Source organism: Cicer arietinum, chromosome 6 (assembly GCF_000331145.2).
Source record: "Cicer arietinum cultivar CDC Frontier isolate Library 1 chromosome 6, Cicar.CDCFrontier_v2.0, whole genome shotgun sequence".
In the NCBI taxonomy this organism is placed as follows: Eukaryota; Viridiplantae; Streptophyta; class Magnoliopsida; order Fabales; family Fabaceae; genus Cicer; species Cicer arietinum.
In genome coordinates, this window is record NC_021165.2 from 22,204,716 (window position 1) to 22,228,507 (window position 23,792).

The following is a 23,792-nucleotide window of genomic DNA, read 5'->3' on the forward strand; positions in this document are numbered from 1 at the left end:
TGACCATGGCGTGCTTGAAATTCAATATCTAAATATCGCCAACCTTCACTCTAATGCGGTGATATCCTAACTTTAGATCAATCTTCGAAACACACGCAAGATCTATTTGATCATCACTTCTCGACAAAGAATAACGATTAATGGTCAAATTAACTCTTTTTGTGACAATTCATCTAATTGCGACTTCAACCCTACCAATTCCTTAAGAGACATACGGTATGACAGCGTCAAAATGTGTCCAGTTATAAGAATTAAAATTATAAAGTCAACTTTTCTTAAGAAAATACTTCTGGAATTTCTCTTACAACAAATAACTCATTCTTTCCTTCATTCTTCTCGATTAAATTAGTCACAAACCACTTCACACAAACAACCTGAATTGCTTAGCTAATAAGCTATATTTACTTCTACATCACATCATCCCAAACACTTAATCTTAATAGTTGAGAAGAACTTGATTGACGGAGAGTCAATAAATCCACTCCTAAGGTAAGTTCTTAAGTTCTAATTAAGGTAGGCAATTCAAATCCATCCACTTTGAAGATTCATGTTCACATGTTTACTGGTAGGCATAGCCGCAGACAAACTAATCGGATTAACGTCATATACAATTCTAATATCTCATCATAAACATAGACACGAACATGAACTTCAAACAGTGGACTTGTAATTTTTTATATATATACAAGATTGGTTATTCACCTCAATAACAACTTTAATCTTCCGACTAAACATTTTTAATAAAAATCTTACTCGATGACTTCTCTCACCACATAAACAAAAACCATCACTTTCGATGAAACAAAAACCATCACCAATTATTGGTACCACATCTTTGTTGCAGCAAGTCCTCAAACAAACAGCATTTTTGCGACGTGTATTTTAGTTTTTTCAAGAAATATATACTTTAAATTGAAAAGAACATGTTATAAAAAAGTTCACAATGAACAGAATCTTTTAATAATCGGCAAAAGTATTAAGTATTGTTATTTGTTGTATTTTTGTTTAAAATTAAGCTGAAAACTACACATGCTGGACAAGTACCGCAAAACTAAATCAATTGCCAAATGGGATAGCAATTCATAATGCCAAACTGCTGCAATAATGGGTAAACGAATTCTATGGATAAATCGTGAAGAATTTTAATATACATACATCAATCCCTGGAGTCAAGAATAGGTCACAACAAAGAAAAGATAGACGAATGATTCAGAACATGAGAGCTCAAAAAAAGCTGAGCACGAGATTGTATGCACCAAACATCTTCATGTATTTATATGATAAATTAACTTAGACAAACAGCTACTTAGTCTGCCAAGGGAAACTTAGAAACAACAAAACCACTCGGTAATCTCCGAAGTACAAGGTTTCTTCCATCTCCCATCATCTTCATCAGCCCAGCTTGCACAGAAATCCTGTTGTAAGGTAAAAAAGTAACCACTCAATGTAAACAACTACAGATTAACGTTTTACTGGCCTTCCAGTGAAACAGAGTTATGAAAATTGTTTTTGCAGTAAACCATACACTTTTGGACCTGAGTATATCATTAATAATAGAGTTTAAAGTAGTGCATTGACAGTATAAAACTACGCTGTTGTCCAATCACTACCATTCAATCTACCACATCATATTATACATTTTTTAGATCAAAGACATTTATTTAATGTTTTATTGACTGGCAAATTATTATTGATTGTAATTTACACCGACAATACATTTCTTTCAAATCCTTAATTGTAGTTTTAATCCCTCTATTTTTACTAATTCATGATATTGGTCTTTCGATTTTAAAAGTTGAGAAGTTTTGTTCCTTCTACCATATTTTTGAACTAAAAAATGACGACTTGGCATGTTTTAAATAATGTGATATAGAATTCTATGATATGAATCCATCTAGACGCATTAATTATTCATGTGTCATAATTAAATTACAAATATAAAAAATTTCTAAAATTGAAAGTTAAGTGTTACAGTGTTTTATTCCGATTTTATGAAAGTTAAGTGTTACAGTGTTTTCGCCATTTTTTAATAGGAGCTAAAATTGTCGACTATCAAAATAGATAGATTAATTTCATGAATCAATAAAAATAGGAGGACTAAAACTGCAACTAAGCCTAATATTTTATAATTTAATTTATGTGTAATTTATTTTACATCGTCAGTCAATTACAATCGTTAAATCAATAAAGATATTTGATTTTTAACAAAACTACATTTAAATTCATCCCCATAAATGGTTGTAAAGTGCTGACATTCTAAAAAAAATTACACTGACAGTGCATAACAATTAAACTCTATTTTTTAAGAAAATTGTTTTTGCAATCTTCTAAATTATTTAATTGTCAAGATGAATCTTTTAAGTTTTTTCCAACTAGGTCCTTTAACTCAAGTCTCGTAACATGCACAACATCACCCTTTTTTAAGCTTTTGTTTAACTCCCCTAAAATAATGGCAGTTTCACAGTTGACATGTTTGTAACAATGTTTATGTGATAAGTCCAACTAGGACTTCAGTGAAATTCATTTTTTTTTTTTTTATTAAAAACCAAAAAATAATAATTGGGGTTTTTCAAACTCATTCAATCTCGTCTTCGGCATCTAGATAAACAAACTCACCAAATTTCTATAGGATACAATATGGCAGAAAAAGAGAAGTATTTATTTCTTCCATTCAAACACAGATTCTCAAAAAACATCAGCCGCATTGAAGACTAACATGCCCTCTTTCTTCAATTCAAGCATATTTGGAAGGAAGATAAAAATTTCAAAACTTTTGCTGAGAGGGCTTTCTCATACATTGATTTTCTGTTGGTTTGGAAAAACTTTAGATTGGAATGCACAGAAAGCATTGTGAACTTGCTCCATCTCAATAATGAAGGAGGCTGAACATAGAGCATAGGATTCTGAGGGTAAAGAGATAAAAAGATAGCTATTTAAAAGTAGAGCATATACTCAAAACTCTGATATAGTCCCAGAATCTCTGCACGGTTAAAACCAGAGGTTTATTTTCATCTTTTAGTTTGAGGAACCCTATGATTTTATTTTTTTTAAATAGTTAAAAATAGAAAAATTTCCCTAAAAGCCTGGTGGGAATTGCCTTGTAAACAACTTCCGGAACTAAAAGAAAAGGCAAGTGTTTTCACCATCGTAACAGCCAAGTGTTTTTTTTAACGGAGTCAAACGGAAACTAAAAGAAAAGGCAACTTCCGGAACTTTATGAGAGTTAAAGGACCTAATTGGGGGAAAAACGTAAACGGACAAATCCGGTACAACTAAATAACTTAAAGGGCCGTATGAATTTTTTTGCCTATTTCCTATAATTAATTATATCTCCAAGCACCTATTCTTTTCACTGTCTTACATATATCGTTTCCTCTCTACACCTCCTTATTTTTCTGTACACACAAGTATTTATATGCATTTTTTGGAATTAAAAAAGGAAACTTTCAAATAAAATTTACCAAAAAGTAATTCAACGATTGCCGTGTTTTCTTCTAGACCTACTACTAATTTCATCTGTGACAAGAAATCAACCAACATCAATAACCATAAGTGGTTTTGGCCATACCTCAACCAGTTGTTGGGAGAAACACCCTTATGAGCTCTTTCACAGTAATCTTTTTTCTACAGGTAGGACATTTAGCCTGAGCACTTATAGCAGCCTTGATACAAGTCTTGCAAAATATATGACCACACCTTGTCGACATTTCTTCCACCAAAGGGCCCATACATATTGGACAACTGAAGACAGGTTCCTTTGGAGGCTCAGGTGGCTTTTTGACACTTTCCAACTGTAAGAATGGATATCCAAATCAAGTCAGAAATTAGAACTCCTGTAAGCCTTCATGGTCATTTATACGTTTTTGTTTGTTGGACTTGGAGATGGCGATTAAATAACAACATATGAAAAAATTTATATTATAGAGAAGAAAAGAAACATCTCCAAGGATGAGGCAAAGCTTATATATTGAAAATATTGTGATTTTACGCAGTGCAGGACTAAAGTGAACTAAACCAAATGCGAAAAAAAACTAGGACACTGCAAAAAGTATTGGTATATCTAGTAGGCAGTATTTAACTGTACAATAAAGGATGAAGAAAATCAAGTAATGTTTGACTTAATGAACTGCTCTAACAACACAACATCAACGAAAGCAAGCAGCAATAGCAAGCACCAGAGAGCTTGCGCCAGTTCCATTAAATGCAAGTAAATAAGTTTCAATTACAAACACCACTAATCTTCTATAGCTGATTTTAAAATATTCATGCCATCCCAGCTTTTGCTCAGTGGTAGGCCCTGTCCCCACCAAAGGAATTTGCCCTGTCCCACAACCAATATTGACTAACGTTTTAGGTCCCCAAAATAATCGCAAAAGGACAGTCTTGAGAAATAAATACATAAAAGTGTGCAATAAGTCATCAAAATTTCGATGATACATTATAAGGACCTGATTAGGTAAATTTCACTAAAAGCGCTTCTTTCCAAAATAAAATAAAAGGTGCTGTAAATAATTGCCTAAAGATCATAGCTAGAAACAAATCATAAAGAAGTATTACCAAATTATTTGTCACAGGGTTGGAAATTAATTACTACTAATCCAAAAACTAATTATTTGCTACAGGTTGAAAATTAATGATTACAAAACCGACCGCTAATTTATTCAGATAATAAAGTCCGAAGCACTGAACATAATAAAACAGTATGACATGTCCTGAAAGACTCTTACCGTAGAGCTGCTACCGCCTTCCAAATTTATATAAAGATCACAATTAATAATTGATTGATTTGGAGGTTCTCTCCTTCGTTTGTTGCGATTATTGTTGATTACCCTACTCTGCTCCTCTGCAATAATCATGAATGACAGACTATATCAGCAAAAGATACCATTATAATCAAGAAATCATGAAGAGTAAAGACCATATTAGTTGACAAGCAAGCAGTAAAAATTGTCCCTATGACCAAATGTAGGGGAGACAGTAAACTCGCACCCAACAGAACACAAAAAACGAATACACAAGATAATCAGCGAAATCATATGCTCGTAGTTTTTCCTTTTCCTTTTAATCGAAAAAATGATATTGATAGTCAGAGTTTATGCATACATGATTAAATATGTTTCAAAATATAAATAAAACAACTTGTTGTATGTATACTCTTTAACAAAAGGATTGGCCACTTACTGCCAAGGGTATTGGTCATCTCATAGAACCTCTTAGTATGCACAATTAAATTGGTCATTGATTTTGATTAAGCTTTTACTAGGTGCCTATACAACTATATCACTAAATTGTATACCAATGAAACTCCATCCGAACATAAAAATGTGTGTGTACAAGGCATTAGAATCCAATCAGAATAGAAAGGGATTGGACAAAGTTAGGGGAGGCAGCACTGGACAATGTAGATGTTTGCACTGGGGAAAGCACGACTAAATTCTGTAGTTAGTAATAACAATACACTCTCTAACCCTTCGATAACTATTAGCATAACAAATCTTTGGCTATACACAAACTTGTAGACACATCTGCCACTTGAGTCCTATTATTTTCTTTGATTACCTTAGCGCAGGCAAGTCTAAAAGCAATAAAAGTAAAATTATCTCACAATTGTTGCAATTTTCGCATACGAGAACAAAGAAATTTCATGTTACCTAAATCCACATCAACTATAGTCCTCCCACGATTTCTTCTTGAATTGTTTTTAGCCTAAAATAAAACAGACACGAAAAAATGTGATTAATTTCCAACAAAGAAATCTAGTAATGACTAAACGACAATAGAACAAGGAATGTACAAAAGGGAAGATAAACCTCAGCAAAAGCCCTTGGGGATGATTCAATAACATCATCATCAATGGCCTCCACATCAATCATGGGAGGTGGTAGTTGTACAATTAGCGGTTGCTGGTTAGCTTGAACTTCTACTTCTTGAGGCCCCAACTGAGTGGAAGGTCCCTCCTGCTCGCGATTTTCACCAGCCGGATTGTCACCAGCCGGTACTCGGTTAAGGTCAAGGTCCAAAACTGCCTTCCTCCGCCGGTAACTTCTAACAGCAGGCACCCTGCTTGTCCGAGAGCTCATATTGGAACCAATAATTACCTTAATCCAAGTTGAAACCTGAAAATCCCAATACATCATAACTAAAAATATCATATCATTCTTGACAGAGGTAGCTCTAAAAGAGAAGTCTAAGCATCAAAAGGTAGTAAGTAAAATCTCATTGCCAAAGATAAGACCAAAAAATAAAAACTCAAAACCTAAAAAAACAAAAATCTGAAAATCAAAACACAAGGGCAGCATTTTAACGAGTACAAGCACGCAATGTTAAGAAACAAGAGAAAATAATTTGTTCCAAACATTTACTTACATTTCTCATATAATAACTAATCTTCATATCGACAAAACCAAAAACAGTGCTAAAAATTATAACAAAAACTATACGAGTATATAAATCTTTATTTTAGCTTGAGAAAATTTGTTTTCATAGTGTTTAGAAAGAAAAAAAAAACATTTGAACTAGTATCTATATGATTATTTGAAAAAGAAAAAAAAAATTCTAGCACAATCACAAACCAAAGAAAAAAATCCAAGCACAAGTAACAAGATCATCAGTTGAGATACAGGTAGAAAAAGAGAGGTGGGTAATAATAATCAGTGTGGAAACTGGAAACGGTTTGATCGATTGATGAAAAACGGAAACCCTAAAACGAAAATAGTGGCATAAGCACAGAAGGAGAAACGTACCTGTGGGCTGTGGCGAAATGGCGTTGTGGTGTGAGGAAGATTGTGAGAGAGAGGTTAATATAATCTGAGGGATGGGAGTGGAAGAGGGAAAGATTGTGTCATAAGATGGAGATAGATCTTCTATTATGAAAAAAGAAAAAAGAAGAAGAGAGAGAGAGAGAAAGAGAGAGAAAGAGAGAAAGAATGAAAGTATTGTGAGCGGAGATAGAATGGGGCTCGGGTCGGAAGACCCTGCACGCGCTTTCAAACTCAAACCACCAAACGTTTGCTATGCTAACGTGGTGCTTCCTCTCTTTTCCTCTTTACACACGTGTGCTTCTACGTGACCCATTCCCTTCGTTTAACACGTGTGTTTCTTTACTTTTCAAATTTTATTTAATTATTTATTTACCTTTGTGTTCGAAACTCTTGCCCGTTGCCACTTGTTTTTAACCGTGCATTAGTAGCGAGTGGATGAAGGATCTGATATAAAGAAAAAGGATGTGGGATAGAATAGAATCAATTGAAAGTTGAAAGCATATTAATGATTTAAATAATAATAAAAAATCAATTATTTGCAGTTAATTATGACTAAGTTATTTGTGTCCGATATGACTATTTATTATCGGTAGTAATTGGTGAATATCTTCTATTTTTTTCACACCTATTTAAATAACTTACAGACCCAATAATAATAATAATAATAATAATAATAATAATAATAATAATAATAATAATAATAATAATAAAAGCATATGTGTATATTTCAAAAATATAAGATAATATTAATAGAATATAAATATTTTGTGAAAAATGAATTATTGTTAATATAATTTAGGTTAAATAGCACATACAGTCCCTTAATTTAATTTCAATTTTTAATCTTTTTTTTATTTGGTCATTTATTTTAATTTTAAGTAATCTTTTATATTTTAAAAATGTCAACAATATTACTATTTTTTTTTATAAAAACTCATCAATCAAATTTTTCAAACAAAACCTATGAAATTAATAATTATCTTCAATATAATGCAAATTTCATCAAATCATAACTGAAATATTCAAATAAATTCATATTTTCATCTCCAATAAACAATAAAAATATAAGTTTATTTGAATATTTCAGTTATGAATTTGATGAAATTTGCATTACATTGAAGATGATAATTAATTTATGGGTTTTGTTTGAAAAGTTTGATAAATTTTTGTAAAAAAAAAATATTATTAACATTTTAAAACATAAAAGATCAATTTGTCACTTAAAATTAAAATAAATTATCAAATAAGAAGAAAATAAAAAATAAAAAATTAAAGCGTTAACTGAAATTAAATTAAGAGACTGCATATACTATTTAATCCATACTTTTTTCTAATTTAAAATTAAACATGTATAGCAATAAACTATAAAAAATAACCCCATAGTTGTAGTCCTTCTCCTACTACTTGCAATGAACATGAAAGAAAATATATATATATATATATATATATATATATATATATATATATATATCTGAGAAAAAATGGTTGTGTTATGAACAAAGAGAATATGAAAATAAAAGTTAATGATGTTTTGTTGAGTTACTTAATGTTATTTTTCTCTCTTCATCATTAGAAATATCTCACCCTTACCTTGGCCACGTTACAACCTAAATAAAAACCTTTTAATCATTATCTGCATGTGTTTCAAATATAGATTATAGAGGCTTGTCAAGCCTATGGTAGTGCTAGCTTTCATGATGTGTTTTGATTGTAAATAGTAGCCTAAATACTATGAGAGAATTTTATATCCTGGGAGGACTCTATCACTTATAATACATTTTTTAGTTAACTTGTCCTCTTGTTTGCCTTGGTTGTGATAAAAAAAACTATTCATAATTGCCTTAAGCTAGAAATATTTCTCTCTCTCACCACTTTGCATTCATAAGAATATTTGGAATCACATGCATTGATCATAGCATTTGGGCACATGTTTTTAACTTTTTAGTTTGGTATTTTAAAAGCTCTTTATAGCTTACGTTAATATTTTTAGCTTGTTTCTAAACTTTGGGTCGAATTTGAATTATACTTTATTTATGTATTGTAAAATGTTTTTTCATTAAAGAATTTAATCGATGCATTGTCAAATGGAAAATAGTTTTGCAATAATATCCAATAAAAGCGGTGTGATGTTGTTGAATATATATAAATCCTATTAAATGTAAGTGGAAAATTGTGTTATGCTAAAGTTCAATACCTTTACGAAACTTTTTTTCCTTTATAATTGAAGTAATTATGATGTTGTTGAATATATATAAATCCTATTAAATGTAAGTGGAAAATTATGTTATGCTAAAGTTCAATACCTTTATGAAACTTTTTTTCCTTTATAATTGAAGTAATTAAATATTTTTATATAGATCGATTTTAATTTACGAAATTTCGTGTAGAATATTAATCTCCAGCAATATACTTTCGAGTGTATAATGGAACATTATACAATTCGTGACATAATTAGCCCTTTATAAATGTAAAATCATTGGTAATAGAATTATCTTGATGCTAGGAATTCCAAACACATTAGTACCAAGGCTTTTCAGACTTCAGTTTAAGCTGTATAAATACCTTCCATGAGTGCCACCTTCTATCTTTACAAATACCACCCCTGGACTGGACTACCAAAAACCACTTTTTTCTCCAGATTATCACTTATTTCGGAAAACAAGATACACAAAAATGGCAGACAACAAACTAATAGTTCAAAGTTCAAACTATTGTGAATGTTCTCAAGTAGAAATCTGTCCAAAGAAATACCAACAGCAAAAATATCTTAGGTTATACAAATGTCCGCGCATTCATCAGATTGCAGGATGTCAAACCCCAAATTCAAGGATTTAATTCAAAACAATTGAAATCCTTTGCCAAAAAGGAAACACATCATGGAAGTCAAAACATCGGAATGCACTTCTACTGCTATTTTTAATATCGGTGTCTATTTCGGTCCCGATCTCGCCCATAATCCCTGTCTCGATCTCTTCCCCTGTCCCTCTCTCTATTACGACTGCTTTGCCTCTCCTTTTCATTTTGCTCTCTGCTCCTGTGCTCTCCATCATCATAGTCCCTTCCTCTGTCTCTGCTTTTTTCTCTAGCATCTCTGTCAATCCCTGTCATAGGTATTCATAAAGAGTGAGTTGGCTACATCAGGTCCAACAAATTAATAATTTCACACAAACATGATGATGATCACATATAAGAGTGACAATAATTTGTGTAGCGTTTTCTGGAAGTTGGATATATGTTGGCATAATAACTTGAACTTAATTCCTCAATACATATCCTTACACGAGAAAATCAAAAGGGCTAAGTCATTGTGGCAATGCCACATTCTTATTATTACTTAATAGTAGAATGCTCCAAAATCAACAGCCATTTAAATTTAGTTTTAGGCAGGGCCATCAAACTTGAGTCAGGAAATCTACTAACACATATATAAATACATCAACACAACCAATAATCAATTTTGATTTAGTAAGCAGGGTTTGAATGTAAACTGCCACAATCAACCAGTTTCAAAACGAAAAAGAGAAGGATTAAAAGAAATCACAAAAGGATAATAGGAGAACATGAAAATGATAATTCCTCTACAGCTATAATGATTACTCAAAAATGTAATGTAATAGTGCTAGGCAACACATGGGAAAAGTGTGATGGAGAAGGTGGATAGGGTTGCAGAGCTTGACAAGGCTGCGAAGTTGCGGACTCAGCTTGCTCTGCAATTAATTTATAGACAACAAATCATTCCAGATATGCAACATTACCTAGTTCCTCGACCTCCCAACCAGCACGCCCTGAACCAGGAAGCACTCGTGCAGCTTCAGCTTGCTGTGTTTTGGCACGGAATTTCTTCTTAAGGTTTCCAAATTCATCATACAGCTCACCATCATCCTGACAGTAAAAAAACAATACATAAAACCAAAGTCGCCTATTTAGCATGTGTGGTCTTAAAATCAATCTTACTTCAGCCTGCCTCCGGCGGCGTTTAGTTTCTTCAATTTCCTCTTCATCAAGCTCTTTGTAACCTCCAGCTCGACCTCCTCTGTTCAATTAGAAAGTAACCTAAGTTAGCAAAGTAATTTCAAAAACATATCATTAAACAAAGGAATTGTTAAATGTAGTGTGTGTGTGTGTGTGTGTGTGTGTGTGTACGTGCGATAAATGAAGGGAGGGATTTGGCCTAGGAATTTCAACATTTTCAAATTTGGGAAAAAAATAAAAATAATGGTCAATAACTGAATTTGCTTGCAAAGACTGTGTTTAGGAAAAAATCAATCGCAAGTTAGAGACATGGAAACAAGATTTGACCACTTGAAACCACATGATTTTTGCTTAAGTAAAAGTTAGACGAAAGTACATGGAATGAAAGTTTAGCATGAGGCATAAAAAACATAGCTGAGAAGTGAAAATAGGATAATATACTACACTGGAGTTTAAGTACTTAGGGTCCATCATACAAGATACATAAAGGGAGATGCAAATCAAAAGATCAAAACAGATTAGATGAAAAGGTCAGATGCTGCAAATGTGTTCAAGATTGAAAAGTACCATTCAAACTCAAAGGAAATTTTTATCACACGACCATGAGACTTCCAATGTTGTAAGGGGCTGAATACAGGGCAGTAAAAACTCAACAAGAAATTATGGTTGATGTCTTAAAGATGACAGTGCCACAATAGATAAGCGGTTCCACAATACATGATATAAGTATGAAAGAAACATAGATGTTTTGAGGTAACTCCAATAAAAGAAAAGATGGTAATGTACAGTCTTTTGATGATTTAAGTATGTGGAGAAGCAGAGAAGACCTGTTGGAGCATTGATAAAGAGAGTGGAGGATAGTCCAATACTCCAATTGTTAAAGGAAGCGGAAGACTGGTAGAATATAAGAAAGTTTCTTATAATATATTTTGATATTATATTAGAGTATCTTAGTATATCTCATACTCATAAGATTGGTTATTATTAATAATAGGGGTGACAATATGGACCGATTGGATAAAATTAGAATTGGGAATATAATGGATTGATTAAAGCAATTATTAAAAATTTAATAAAACAACTAAGTCCATCCATCCATCATCCATTCAAAAATATCACCCAATTCATCCATAAAATTGTTTTAAGAAAATTCATCAATCAAATTATTTTAATATTTTTTTGAAAATATATTATTTAAAAATAGCCTTTCAGACCCACAACCAGAGGATTGTCATATCACCGCCACACCACTGGAGCACTGTCATAAAATCACATGCAAAATGGCGTATTGAAAAACAAAATCACGTTTAGTTCATATATTAAATGAATATGATGATTATTGCATATGAATTTAACACACAGAAGTGTATCTCTACTACTAGAAAGGGGACTTCCCAATCGGCATCAAATATTTTCCCTTCTTAGAAGCCCGTGTTTAATTTTAATTATAATGAACAGTGAAGAGGAATCAGCAGTTCAAAATGGTCAAATGGTCCTATCCCTGACATCCACATTGTATATCTAGGACGCTGACTTAACTCAGATAAAAAAAATGGTATATCAAGGGAATTTATTTTCTAAAATACTTTTATGATTTACAGCTTTTAACTCAGATTTCGTTTGTTTTTAAAAATGTAAAAGAACTCACATGTATAAATAAAAATTTCAAACAAAAACATTGTAGTTTCTTCATAGACCTGCATCAGAGGTGTCACTAATAGTATATACTTGCAGGTATACAATGAATTAAATATAATACCTTACACCACCCTCGTTGTGCCCAGGCTTGTTTGTATTGCAAATATTGCATTTTAACCGCTTTGCCCAATTGATGTTGCCACACCTAAGCAAAAAAAGGAAGACAAGAAAGAAAAATCATTACATTAAACTTCATTAAAAAATCTTGTGCAAACCACATCATGCATGCTAATTCCAAGTCTAATGTTCAAGTATAACAACCTCAGCCTAATGTTCAGTTAAGTAGAGCAATACTCATTCAAAATGAAGAAAACTAGTGGTGATATAACTGATCATAAGTCCACATCATACGGCCAATTTGCACTTAACTCCCAAGTTCCAACAGTATAAAATCATAACCCCGTATTGGCTATAACAGCTGGAATCAAAATGCATAATCAACTGCCACAACCCACAAGGACAGAAGCAACAAAGGAAAGGCCGCTAGAGTTGCACTCAGTAACGTCTCACATGATGATCGCTTCCTTTAAAAATTAAAACTCTAGAGAACTAGAATAGCAGATGATGGGATGATGGATTGGGTTGGGATGTGCCAAAATTAATACTTGAGGCAAAGGGAATGCAATTTGGCTAGCATATAAAATTTTCTTAATATATTAAAAAACCTCATGCAGCCAACCTTGTAAGTAAAATGCAAAATCAGGAGATATTAAAGAAAAAATGTAGCATTAACTCCTATTTGAGCTATGTTCATGCACAAGAGTATGCTGTCTTTGTATATTAGGCATATACAAACATATATCTCATCATTGTATATCATTTTACTCATGATTAAACTGACAAGCAGTAACAAGTAACACAATTGATGAAACAGGGAACTATATTTATCAATTTATAAGAAATTTATACATGTTAGTGAAGCTTGAATTTGAGAAACAAAATTTAAAATGAAAATCAATTAAAAAGAAATAAGACACAAAAGAACAGGGAGACAATGTGGAAAAATCTTACATTGGACACGGCCAGTCATTGGGACCAAAAAGTCCTGCAGTTGCACCAACTGGACGGCCAATACCCCCTGAATCTTGTCCAGAACGTCCCCTGCCACGGCCACCTCCTCCTGCAACACCAGAAGCACCAGCTGGGCGAGCAGTTCCACAGCGATTACACGCACCACGAAAAGCGAAATTCACATTGGAGCAACTGCTATGAGAAGAAAAAGTTGTTACTCATTCTGCAAAAAATCTATATTGACCGAAACAGTGAGTAAAAGAGCAAGAAAGAGCTGCTCACCAATCTCATATCACAGACCTTGTATTCGGACACAACCAATCGCCCTCTTGTTGCCATGGTTTGCCAGAAGCATCAATTAGCCCTCTACCTCTTCCACTAACACCATTAGCATCACCTTCAGTTTCCTCCGGTCCAACAACATTATCAGCAACACCCGGCTCAACTACTGGATTATATGTTTGGTCGTCCTTGTTTTTTGACTCCGCTATATAAACTCCAATTGTATTGCCATGAAAATCCTTGTTGTTAAACCATTCAACAGCAGCCACAGCAGCATGCGGATCCTCATATGTTACAGTAGCATCTCCCTTTGGTTCATCAGTCTCTTTGTCTCGGTATAACCATATTTTAGGTCTCCCTGTACGTTTATCTTTCTGCAAAACAACAATTGTAAATGACAAATAACTGATAGTTTGGAAATAAAAGGTGAAACGGAAAAACCGAACCATATAAAGAGGAAATAGAAACAGAAATGCAACAAAACACAAATCAATCATTTGTTGAATGTTTTAATCTGGTATTCATTTTAGTCTTCGCATAGAGAATCCCAAATAAACTTCATTTTGCAAGGACAAAATTCAAGTAATCATATCTTACAGAGAAATATGAATTTCCAACCTGGTCATAATAAAGTCCCAAATATTACCAACATGTGCTGAACGTTATAGTCCTAAATCCTAATAAAATTCCCTTTTCCAAGACGGAAAAAAAAGTTGGACAATAACATAGCATCACTTTGAACAGAAGCTGCACAGACTCCATACCTTTATTACTCCAATGGTGCCAAAATATTCAGCCAACATATTATCGTCGGTCCCATAAGGCAAGTTGCACACATAGATAGACCCATTAGAAGGAGCAAATTTTCCAGCAATGCTTGCCATGGAATCTCACTCTCATGAAATGAAAAACAACCAGCGCAGAGCTCTGAGAAAACACCCTCTGTAAGGAAAAAACAGAAAACTATCACATCCATAACCATTTCTTCTACGAGGTTCAACGTCAAAAACAAACATTCAGACATGATACATTACTTATATAACCACATGAATCCTCCTATCAGATGTAATACTGAGAAGGCAACAATCATAAGACATCTCCCCAGTAGATTTATTTTTACTGGAGATCAGATCAGAGACCTTCTACTAACAAGTATCTATGTGCATATTCTCGTCTGCAAACCTAGTGACTGTTGGGATCGACTTATTTGAGCTTATCGATTGGGATAAGCATTTGTGAGACTATTTGTGACATCTTATAGAAAACCGTTTACCTCATGAGACTATTTTTCTTGTGTTAGATTTTGCGAAAACAGTTTGACTTTATTTTATCATTTATGATAAAATAGTTTATACAATAAGCCTGTAAGCACTTAATTAAACCATTTATCCAAACAAACCCTAGCATGCTTCCATTAGGTCAACCTCATTGGATAAACCTAGGTAGTTATTGAATGAATGCAAAACATAAGAAAAACGGACACAAGCTTATCAACTATAGGCTATAGCAGTGCATTTTAGTATGAGTTAAAAATCGAATAATGCTGAAGCTCAAAATATGATAGGTTAGAGTATCAATTGTGATAATATGAGAAAGAAACTGTTCTATGATAATGCAATCGGACATGACGATATCGCGAATGAAGTGAAATAGCAAATAGAGAGAGGAACGAAAATGTTTTTGGTTAAATAAATGGAATTAGTGTAATTCGATTATTACAGATAAATGGAACGATGAAACGAAGAGAAGTGAAGAGGGAACAAAAGAGTTAACCAGAATCGGAGCAGCGCAAAAGAGAGAATCACGCGCGTTGCTCTGTTCTTCAAGGTAGAGGACACGGCCACGATGGACAGATCTGCGATTTATCCCTCCGTCTCCACTCTCTGCTTGCTTCCTCCACCTCCTCGCTAATTCCTCTTTATATTTTACGTTCCTTTTTATTCCCCGTGTAGCAGCTTATCTCGTATTCGTTTACTTTCACCGCTACTTATTCTTTTTATTGAATTAAGTAACAATTTTAAGGCCCGTTTGATTGATATCAACCAATAGATAAGATAACTCGTGAGCTTTGTTTATTTCAATTTTAAGTTGGATCCTAACAACAGTAATTTATTTAATTAGCTTTATAAAAAATATATAATTAAAATATAAAAATAATTTATAAAATATTAATTTAATCAAGTATAAATATAAAAATTCATTAATATAATTTGATATTAAACTTAAAAATAAAACAATTAATAATTAGTTTAAAAATGTTTATAATTTTATTATAATTATAGTTTTGTCTTTTTATATAATTTAATAAATTAGTATTTAAAATTATAAAAATTAATTGAAATTTAAGAATAAATATAATGTATTTACAAGAGTGTTTTTGTCATGTATATATAATATATATCGTATTTTTATTTACATTCTCTAACAAATAAAATATAATTATTTAGTTACTTACTATTTTGTTTTTAAAATTTAAATTATTTATTTAGTAATGTTTAATGGATAATTTTAAATTTTGAATTACTTCATTTTTTTCTTTTTTTTATTAATTTATAATATTTAAAATATAATAAATTAATTTTAAAAAAACTAATATATAATTATTTTCATTGATAAACTTATTATTTAAATATATATTATGTTATATCATATTTTAATTAAATGTGTATTAAATACACGTTAAAATAAAATATTTTTATCTTATTGGTTATTATGTGTATCAAACACTAAATATAATAATATTTATTATGTCTCTATCATTTCATATTATATTATATCTTTATATAGTTTTATGTTTTATAATGCTGAGCAACTGAGCTCTTAATTCATATGCAATTATGTGTAAGTGTAAAGATATTTCATGGGTTAACCATAATGATGGAATCAATTGAAATTTTTTACTCAATATTTTACTTTTAAAATAATTATATAATATTAATTTTTTAGTTCCTACAAATTTTAGAGTTCTGTTTGTAATTATATAAAAATAAAATAAAATTCTTAACTTTTAATTTAAAATATTTTATCTTCATTTTTTCTATTTTTAAGTCAAATCATATGTATCTTGTAAAATTTTAAATAATTTTTTATAGTCATGCTTAGTAGGTTATAAACATCTTTTTAAAAATAATTATAATTTTTTAACAAATGCATTGACTAACCAAATCTTAAGTCTTGTGAGTATAAACTTAGGTAATAGTTGTAAGAACATATATCCTACTGTGCATGTTTGAATTAGAGACACTTGTGTTTTGCTCTTTAGAACCATACTATTAGTATATACTAGTCTTTTATAATTTGATTAGCGGGTAAAATTTGTTTCTTTCATCTTTTATTATAATATATTATCTCATTTGACATGTTGTCTATGTACCCTATAAACTAAAAATAGCAATAAAATAAATACAGATCGTCAAAAATTGATAAATCAAAATATCAGACTTAAAGTGAAAAAACATTTTTTTTTTCATTATTTTAATTATTTATATTGATAATACCTACCACAAAAAACTGACACTTAAGTGTCTTTAATTCATAACTCAATTGACAAATACCGATATTGTTAAGTTAAACATTTTATTATATGTTCAAATCTGTTAAATCACAATTGTAAGTTAATTACATTTGTGATTTATTTACGGTTGAATTTATCATCTTTAATAAGATAAAAAAACAAAATTTGACACTTACCTTCTCTATAGGATGAAGTGTTAATATTAACACATTTTAAACTTTGAATAGAATCCATGATGTATACTACGAAATAATTATTTGACAAAAATATATTCTCAAACATTGTTATATATAGATAGATAAATATAATAAGAGCAAGATAATAATAAAATTTGTGTGTTATAAAAGATGATAAATTTTAATAATAATTAACTCACACAACTGTTATGTCTCATTTTCGAACTTGAAACAAGACGTCTAACCTAATAATATCGATATTTATAAATTAAAATAAAACTTAAGGAGTTGAAATAATAATATTATCTCATAAAAGTAGTTGCAAAATATTTTATAAATACAACTCAGCTTGTAAGTATAGCATCATGCTGCTTGACAGGAAAAAAATAAAAGTGCTTGCAATATTTTATTTTGAAAAACTTCATTTTAATGACATAAATCATAACCTATAGATATATTATGAATATAGCTATAAACAACGCCACGAGCAAGTTTCATCTCAAAAATAAACGATATCACATATTTGATTTTTGCGATATATTGGAAGACTTTAGAAGTGTGGGTAATTTTCCTACTATCCAACATGATTTTTCTATTTCTTTTTATGTGGATAACAATGGATGGAAATGAGACCAAATAAGAAGACTTATTTTTGAGGTCATTGATTTAAAGATGAAGCAGACTTGACTAACGACTCAACAAGAGGAAATTGATTTCTCAAATTGAACTCGTGCATCAAATGGACATGTCGCTTTAAAAACTAAAAACAGCCTACGAGAATTTATCATCAACTTGTATGACTAGCGAAGACTCAAATCCTTGTTGTAGAATTTTGGAATAATCTTATTGGGACCATTGGAGCATATTTTTTCAGCCTCGCTCACATGAGCAAGATTGATTGGAATGTCACGTATAATATTACGGGCTCGGTTCCTTGGGAGTGGCCTATTATTTTGTGTTGTTATTTGATTGTTTTGGGAAAATTTGAACCAACTAATATTTTTAAGTACCTCTAACTTGTAAGTTGATATATTTGATTTAAAATTCATAATCAAATCCATGTTATTGCCAAATAAAACATTAAATCTATTGGGTTTTTTGTACAAATGTAGCACACTAAATGCAATTTAGAATTATCCTCAAGATGAGATTCTCAAAGTAAATGCTGATATAACCTAACACGTACTATTGATATTGTTGCTTATGTGCAAGTGTATAATGGGTCAAGTTCGTTTAGTTTTTAAAGAAAAATGAATCTAAGCCAATGAAATTTGCATTGGTTGATTTGATTCGATTTTACTTTTTTTATGAGTGGATTTGAATCCAAACTAAATCAATGATATATGAGTTGATTTGATTCGCATTGATTGATTATTTGATTTTTCTTTTTTGTAGAATCAAAACCTAATTAAAAATACTCAATTAAAAAATAGAATATGTAGTGACATTTTTTATTTGTTGAATGGAATTTAGAATAACTAAGAACCCAAATTTTGGTCCTCTAAAATAGAATATGCAGTAGCAACATAATTTATTCCTCTATAGTAAAATTTGGAGCAACATCATGCAACAACCAACCCAAATTAAAATACATAATAGGTAGTACCAATGTCAAGATAAACCATAATTTAGATGTCTATAATCTAAATGAGAATTTAATTACAATGTCCAAATTAGACAGTGACAACGGTCCAAAATAGTTAGGAACAACCACAAACAGTGACATAGAGAAACAAAGAGAAGTGGCCGTAAGTCGCGTGAGACTGAGAAAAACAAAGACGATTCAAACAGAGAGGAGTAAACAGCGGCGTGAACTCTAATATTTTTTGAGATGAGATCTTTAAATAATTAATGAGTGAGAAGACGTAATAGGGTTTGGGTTGTTGGCTGAAATGCTAAATAGATATTCAAAATGAAAAAATAAAATAAAATTGGACTACATTGAGTTATAGAACTTAAATTTGCTTTTACTTAACCAAATATCATGGACTTGTGGTGTGAAAATTTTATTTATTAAAAAAAAATATCATTGTTAGTTTTGGTTCGATTTACATTGGTTTTTAAAACTAATATTATTCGGTTTACATTGGTTTAGTTTGTTTTTTTACATAAAATAGAAAATAAGAAATAATTTTTAGACTGATTTGGTTTAGACATGCATTAAATTTATTTGGTCCACTTATCCCTACTTTTTGGAGACTTATTTGTGACTCTAATAGAAACTTTTTGTAAAAGGTTTGTATTGTAAGTTAGAAACATAAAAACCTTAATAGGTAAATATCGAGTTTTTCTCCTATAATCGAAGTAGTTCATAGAGATTAGAATAGACTAGGTTGTCCGTTAGGGGCCTATGGTCTGACCTACTTATGGTCTGACCTATTTAATAAAAAAGTTAGGATCATACTATTTTTAAACCATATTTATTTAAATAGGTCAGGTTCATACTTATAAAAAAGAATCTACTAGGGCTGACAGGCCAACCTATGTATATTTTATTATTTATTAATGTTATTTTTTTATTAATAATATTATTTCATATTTTAAAGTGTATCAAATAAGTAATCACTTAGTAGTCGTTTCATATTCGGTAATCATTCCATATTCAGTAGTCGTTCCATATTCGGTAGTTGTTCAATTAAGCAATCAATTAATAATCGTTCTATATTTGTTAGAGAGGTAATAACGAGTGCGTTTGTATCAGGAAAAATATATTACTTGAAACAAAAAATAATGTTTTAGGGTTTAAATGGTGTTTGTTTCATATTTTTTATAAATCATTTTGTTAGAAAAATCATTTTTTGTTTAATATATATAAATGTGTACATTGGTATTGTATATGGAGAACATTATATCGTATGAGTAGAACATCATGTAAATTGATATGGATATAACATATAACTTGATATGTGTATAGGGATTAGTTATAGATTTTTTTTTCTTGGAAGGTTGTTGCAATGGTTAGTTATTATTTTATTAGATTTGATTATAATTTTATTAGTTTTCCTTTTATATAAATGCATAGCTTAACATATTTTTTAAAAAAGAGTAAAATATAACATTTAAATGTTTTTATGTGGATAAGGCTTTTAAATAGGCTTTCAGGCCAGACCAAACATTTAAAAATGTCAAATCATGCCAAAAAAAAACTTATGATACACTGTATGCCAGTAGAGCTGTTAAAAAATCCTCCAACTATTAGGCCCTTTAATTTTTTTCCTATTAAACTCTTAATATTAGGCCCCCTATAAAAATAATTTTTTTTAAATCTTAGTCCATTATTTCATGAGGCTTAAGAGAGGGAGCTTATAGGCCTCAAATATTTTGATAATATTAAGATTTTTTCTTGAAAAATTTTTGAAATTTATTTTTTTTTTGAAAAAAATTAAAAAAAATATTTTTTTTTCTCAAAATAATTTGTGAAAAAATAAATAAAAAATTCTCGAAAAAAATTGATTTTTTTTTCTCCAATAAAAGAATTTCGAAAAAAAAATCGAAATTTTTTTATTGGTAAAAAATCGAAAAAAAATTATTTCTCAAAAAAAAAATCAATTTTTTTAAAAAATATGGGCCTATAGGCCCACTAAGCCCCCAAAATTTTAGGGGGTTGTGGCTTACTTTTTGGGGCCTTTTAAATTATAAATTTTTTTGACCCCTCCAATATGTGGGCTGAAGCCAATAATTAGGGGGCTTGTCAAATTGGCAGCTCTATATGCCAGACTTAAACCTAAAAAATTAATCGTACACCAAACTCAGACATTTTAAAGTATGGTATAGTTTGGTCTATTCACACCCCTAATAGCTCATAACATGGTCATAAAGAAAGTTAGTTTTGAAAGTGGTTCAATTATCTTATCAACATTATTCACGGTACGCCATACGTCAAACAGTCCTTCCAACCTTCAATTGTTGAGACAAAATCTATCTCAAATGGTTTTAATGATAACAAAATTATTTAAAAAGATTATTATTGTGGTTAATGACTAAAGTGTGTTTTTTAGTGAATTCATATAAGAAAACACGTTATTAATCATTAAGACAGAAAGGAGAAAAATATGATTCAAATATGGAGGATTGGAATTCGTGAGGATGACCTCGCAAGAGGATGAAACTTCAAAACTGCATAATACTCATCCTCACCCAAACAAACATTTTTTATTCATTAAGAGAAGGTAAAACAGTATTAAATAATGAATAAATAAAACATTTGAAATAAAGAAGTCAGAAGGCAAAAGAATAGGTACGAGGACGAATTATACTAGGATGGGTCTATGGTCAACATCTTTGAAAGCAACCCAACATCATTGAAAGCAACCCAACATATCTCTCTCACATGCTGAAAACGATCCAACATTAACCTACAAAAAGGCAGTAGCTAACAAGACAAATATGTAACTCTTACACGTCTTAAAGAAAGGAAAAAGAAAATGACAACACATGTCCAAGTTCCTAAGAATTTTGAACCTCGTGCAAGAGGATGGATTGAACCTGTCCAAAGACAGTTGAATGGCAATTTCATAAATACGAGGAAAGACCTTTGACTTTTTGATTGAAGATCCCAACGGTCATAAAGCATTTTCCACTTGGAAATGTCATCTCAAAATCTCTATAAAAGTCAATATGCTCATCATCATCAATATAAAGAGCAATTTTCATCCTCTTTTTATACTTTTTATAATCTTACACTAGATCTTTGAAATATCTTTTTAGAAAGTGTTTAAGCAAAAAGAAACAATCATACTCGTATCACTTTGTAATTTCCAAGTGAGTTACACTTGGAAATAGTTGAAACTTGTAAGAAACAAGATTGTAAGCTTGGTGAAGCTATATAATACACAAGGTGTAATCAACCTATGTGAGAGGTTAATCAGTTTGATCATTGGTAAAATCTCTCAAGTGTGTGAGGACTGGAAGTAGCTAGCCTTCATTGGGTGAACCAGTATAAAAGTTGTGTGTAATTATCTATATCTTCTCTTTCTTTTACTCAACTCAAATTCAAAGGTTTAATTTATCATCCTCGGGTTCGCATCATCTCATAGAGGATAGTTTTTCAAAACACGTGAAAAACATTTTTAAACAGCAAAATCCCTATTCAATCTCCATTCTAGTGATATTTTAGCTCAACATCAATACGTCTTGAAGGATGTCTAATTTCTTCCTTGTTATTCTCATCAGAGGAACACTTTTTCTGACTACGTGTGATTGTAGTTTTTTTAGGTAGCATGTGCATGTAATTGGATTCTTGAAATGAGATGAAATGGAATGGAATAGCAAGAGAAAAAGGAGATGACAATATATATGACTCTAGTTTTTCATTACAATTCACATCACTTAAAAATGCTTTAATCTTGTATACGATTCTTTTATTTTTTTGTCTACTCTTGTGTTAGAGTGTTATGAGATATAGTTTACATATTTGTTTTGAATGGTGTGGGTGTATTATAGGCTACGTGGAGTATTAAATAAGTCTATGTGTTGTAATATTTTTCATATTGTGTTATTATTTGCTTGTCATTAGACATCATTTGTAGTTTTTCTTGGATTTTGGAATTTATATGTTATTTTCTTGTGTTTTTATTTTTATTTAAATGTCTCTATTTGTTTATTTTTCCAATAGTGATATCGAGTTTGAATTCCCAATATAAATATAAGATTTAAATATACTTTTGACCATTTATCTTTTACCAAATATTTGTTTTGGTTATTTATCTTTTTTTATTAATTATTTTTCGTCTTTTATCTTTTATAATTAATGAATGTTAGCCATTTTCATCATATTTTTTTAAAACAGCGGCATGATTAGTTTTATGAACTAATGAACTTTAATATTAAATTAGTTATAAAATTATGTATACAAATTTAACAATGATGATATGAAAATATAGAGAACTTTAATAAATATCTTTCATATCAAAAAGTTTATATATATTTTAAAGCATTAATTTTTTTTTTCCAAGTGCAAACATATTATTGGTCATATGTTTTATTTTTTTGAAATAATTTTACTGGAGACACCAGTTGACAGTTGTGAGAAGCGATTTTAGTGACCATATATTGCTATAACTATTATTGTTAATGTGAAAAAAGACTAGAATACATTACCTATAAAAGATTAATGACAAAAATTAATAAAAAAGATAGATGATCAAAATAAATATTAGGTAAAAAATAAATGACCAAAATTATATTTAAGTCTAATAATATTAATAAAAAATAATATAATATAATTTGAATTTAGTTTATATACACGGTCAATTATAATTTGAATTCATATTGTATAAGATACATTTTCTATAGCATTTTTAAATATTTGATCAATATAATTATTTTATACATTAATGACAAATATTTGTAATATATTTAGATCAACAACACGTTAGT

General features: G+C 30.4%; 2 protein-coding genes across 3 annotated transcripts; both read right to left on the bottom strand.

Moving 5' to 3' along the window:
• Window positions 1–1,102: 1,102 nt before the first annotated feature.
• On the bottom strand, window positions 1,103–6,883 carry LOC101509207 (uncharacterized). Its single transcript, XM_004505686.4, has 6 exons — window positions 6,744–6,883; window positions 5,811–6,116; window positions 5,652–5,706; window positions 4,728–4,843; window positions 3,569–3,791; window positions 1,103–1,415 (listed from the first exon to the last, which is right to left on the bottom strand). The coding sequence occupies exons 2-5, from the start codon at window positions 6,078–6,080 to the stop codon at window positions 3,570–3,572; spliced, it is 663 nt and encodes a 220-aa protein (XP_004505743.1). The 5' UTR covers window positions 6,081–6,116; window positions 6,744–6,883; the 3' UTR covers window positions 1,103–1,415; window position 3,569.
• Window positions 6,884–9,450: 2,567 nt separating this feature from the next.
• LOC101509755 (transcription initiation factor TFIID subunit 15) lies at window positions 9,451–15,686 on the bottom strand. Of its 2 annotated transcripts, none has more exons than XM_004505689.4 (8): window positions 15,498–15,686; window positions 14,489–14,666; window positions 13,743–14,098; window positions 13,443–13,637; window positions 12,493–12,576; window positions 10,716–10,794; window positions 10,517–10,643; window positions 9,451–9,862 (listed from the first exon to the last, which is right to left on the bottom strand). In XM_004505689.4, exons 2-8 carry the CDS (start codon window positions 14,606–14,608, stop codon window positions 9,678–9,680), a joined length of 1,146 nt encoding a protein of 381 aa, XP_004505746.1. In that variant the 5' UTR covers window positions 14,609–14,666; window positions 15,498–15,686; the 3' UTR covers window positions 9,451–9,677. The 2 variants fall into 2 exon arrangements, with proteins under 2 accessions (XP_004505746.1, XP_004505747.1); XM_004505690.4 differs by having other exon boundaries at window positions 13,443–13,634; window positions 15,498–15,685.
• Window positions 15,687–23,792: the final 8,106 nt, after the last annotated feature.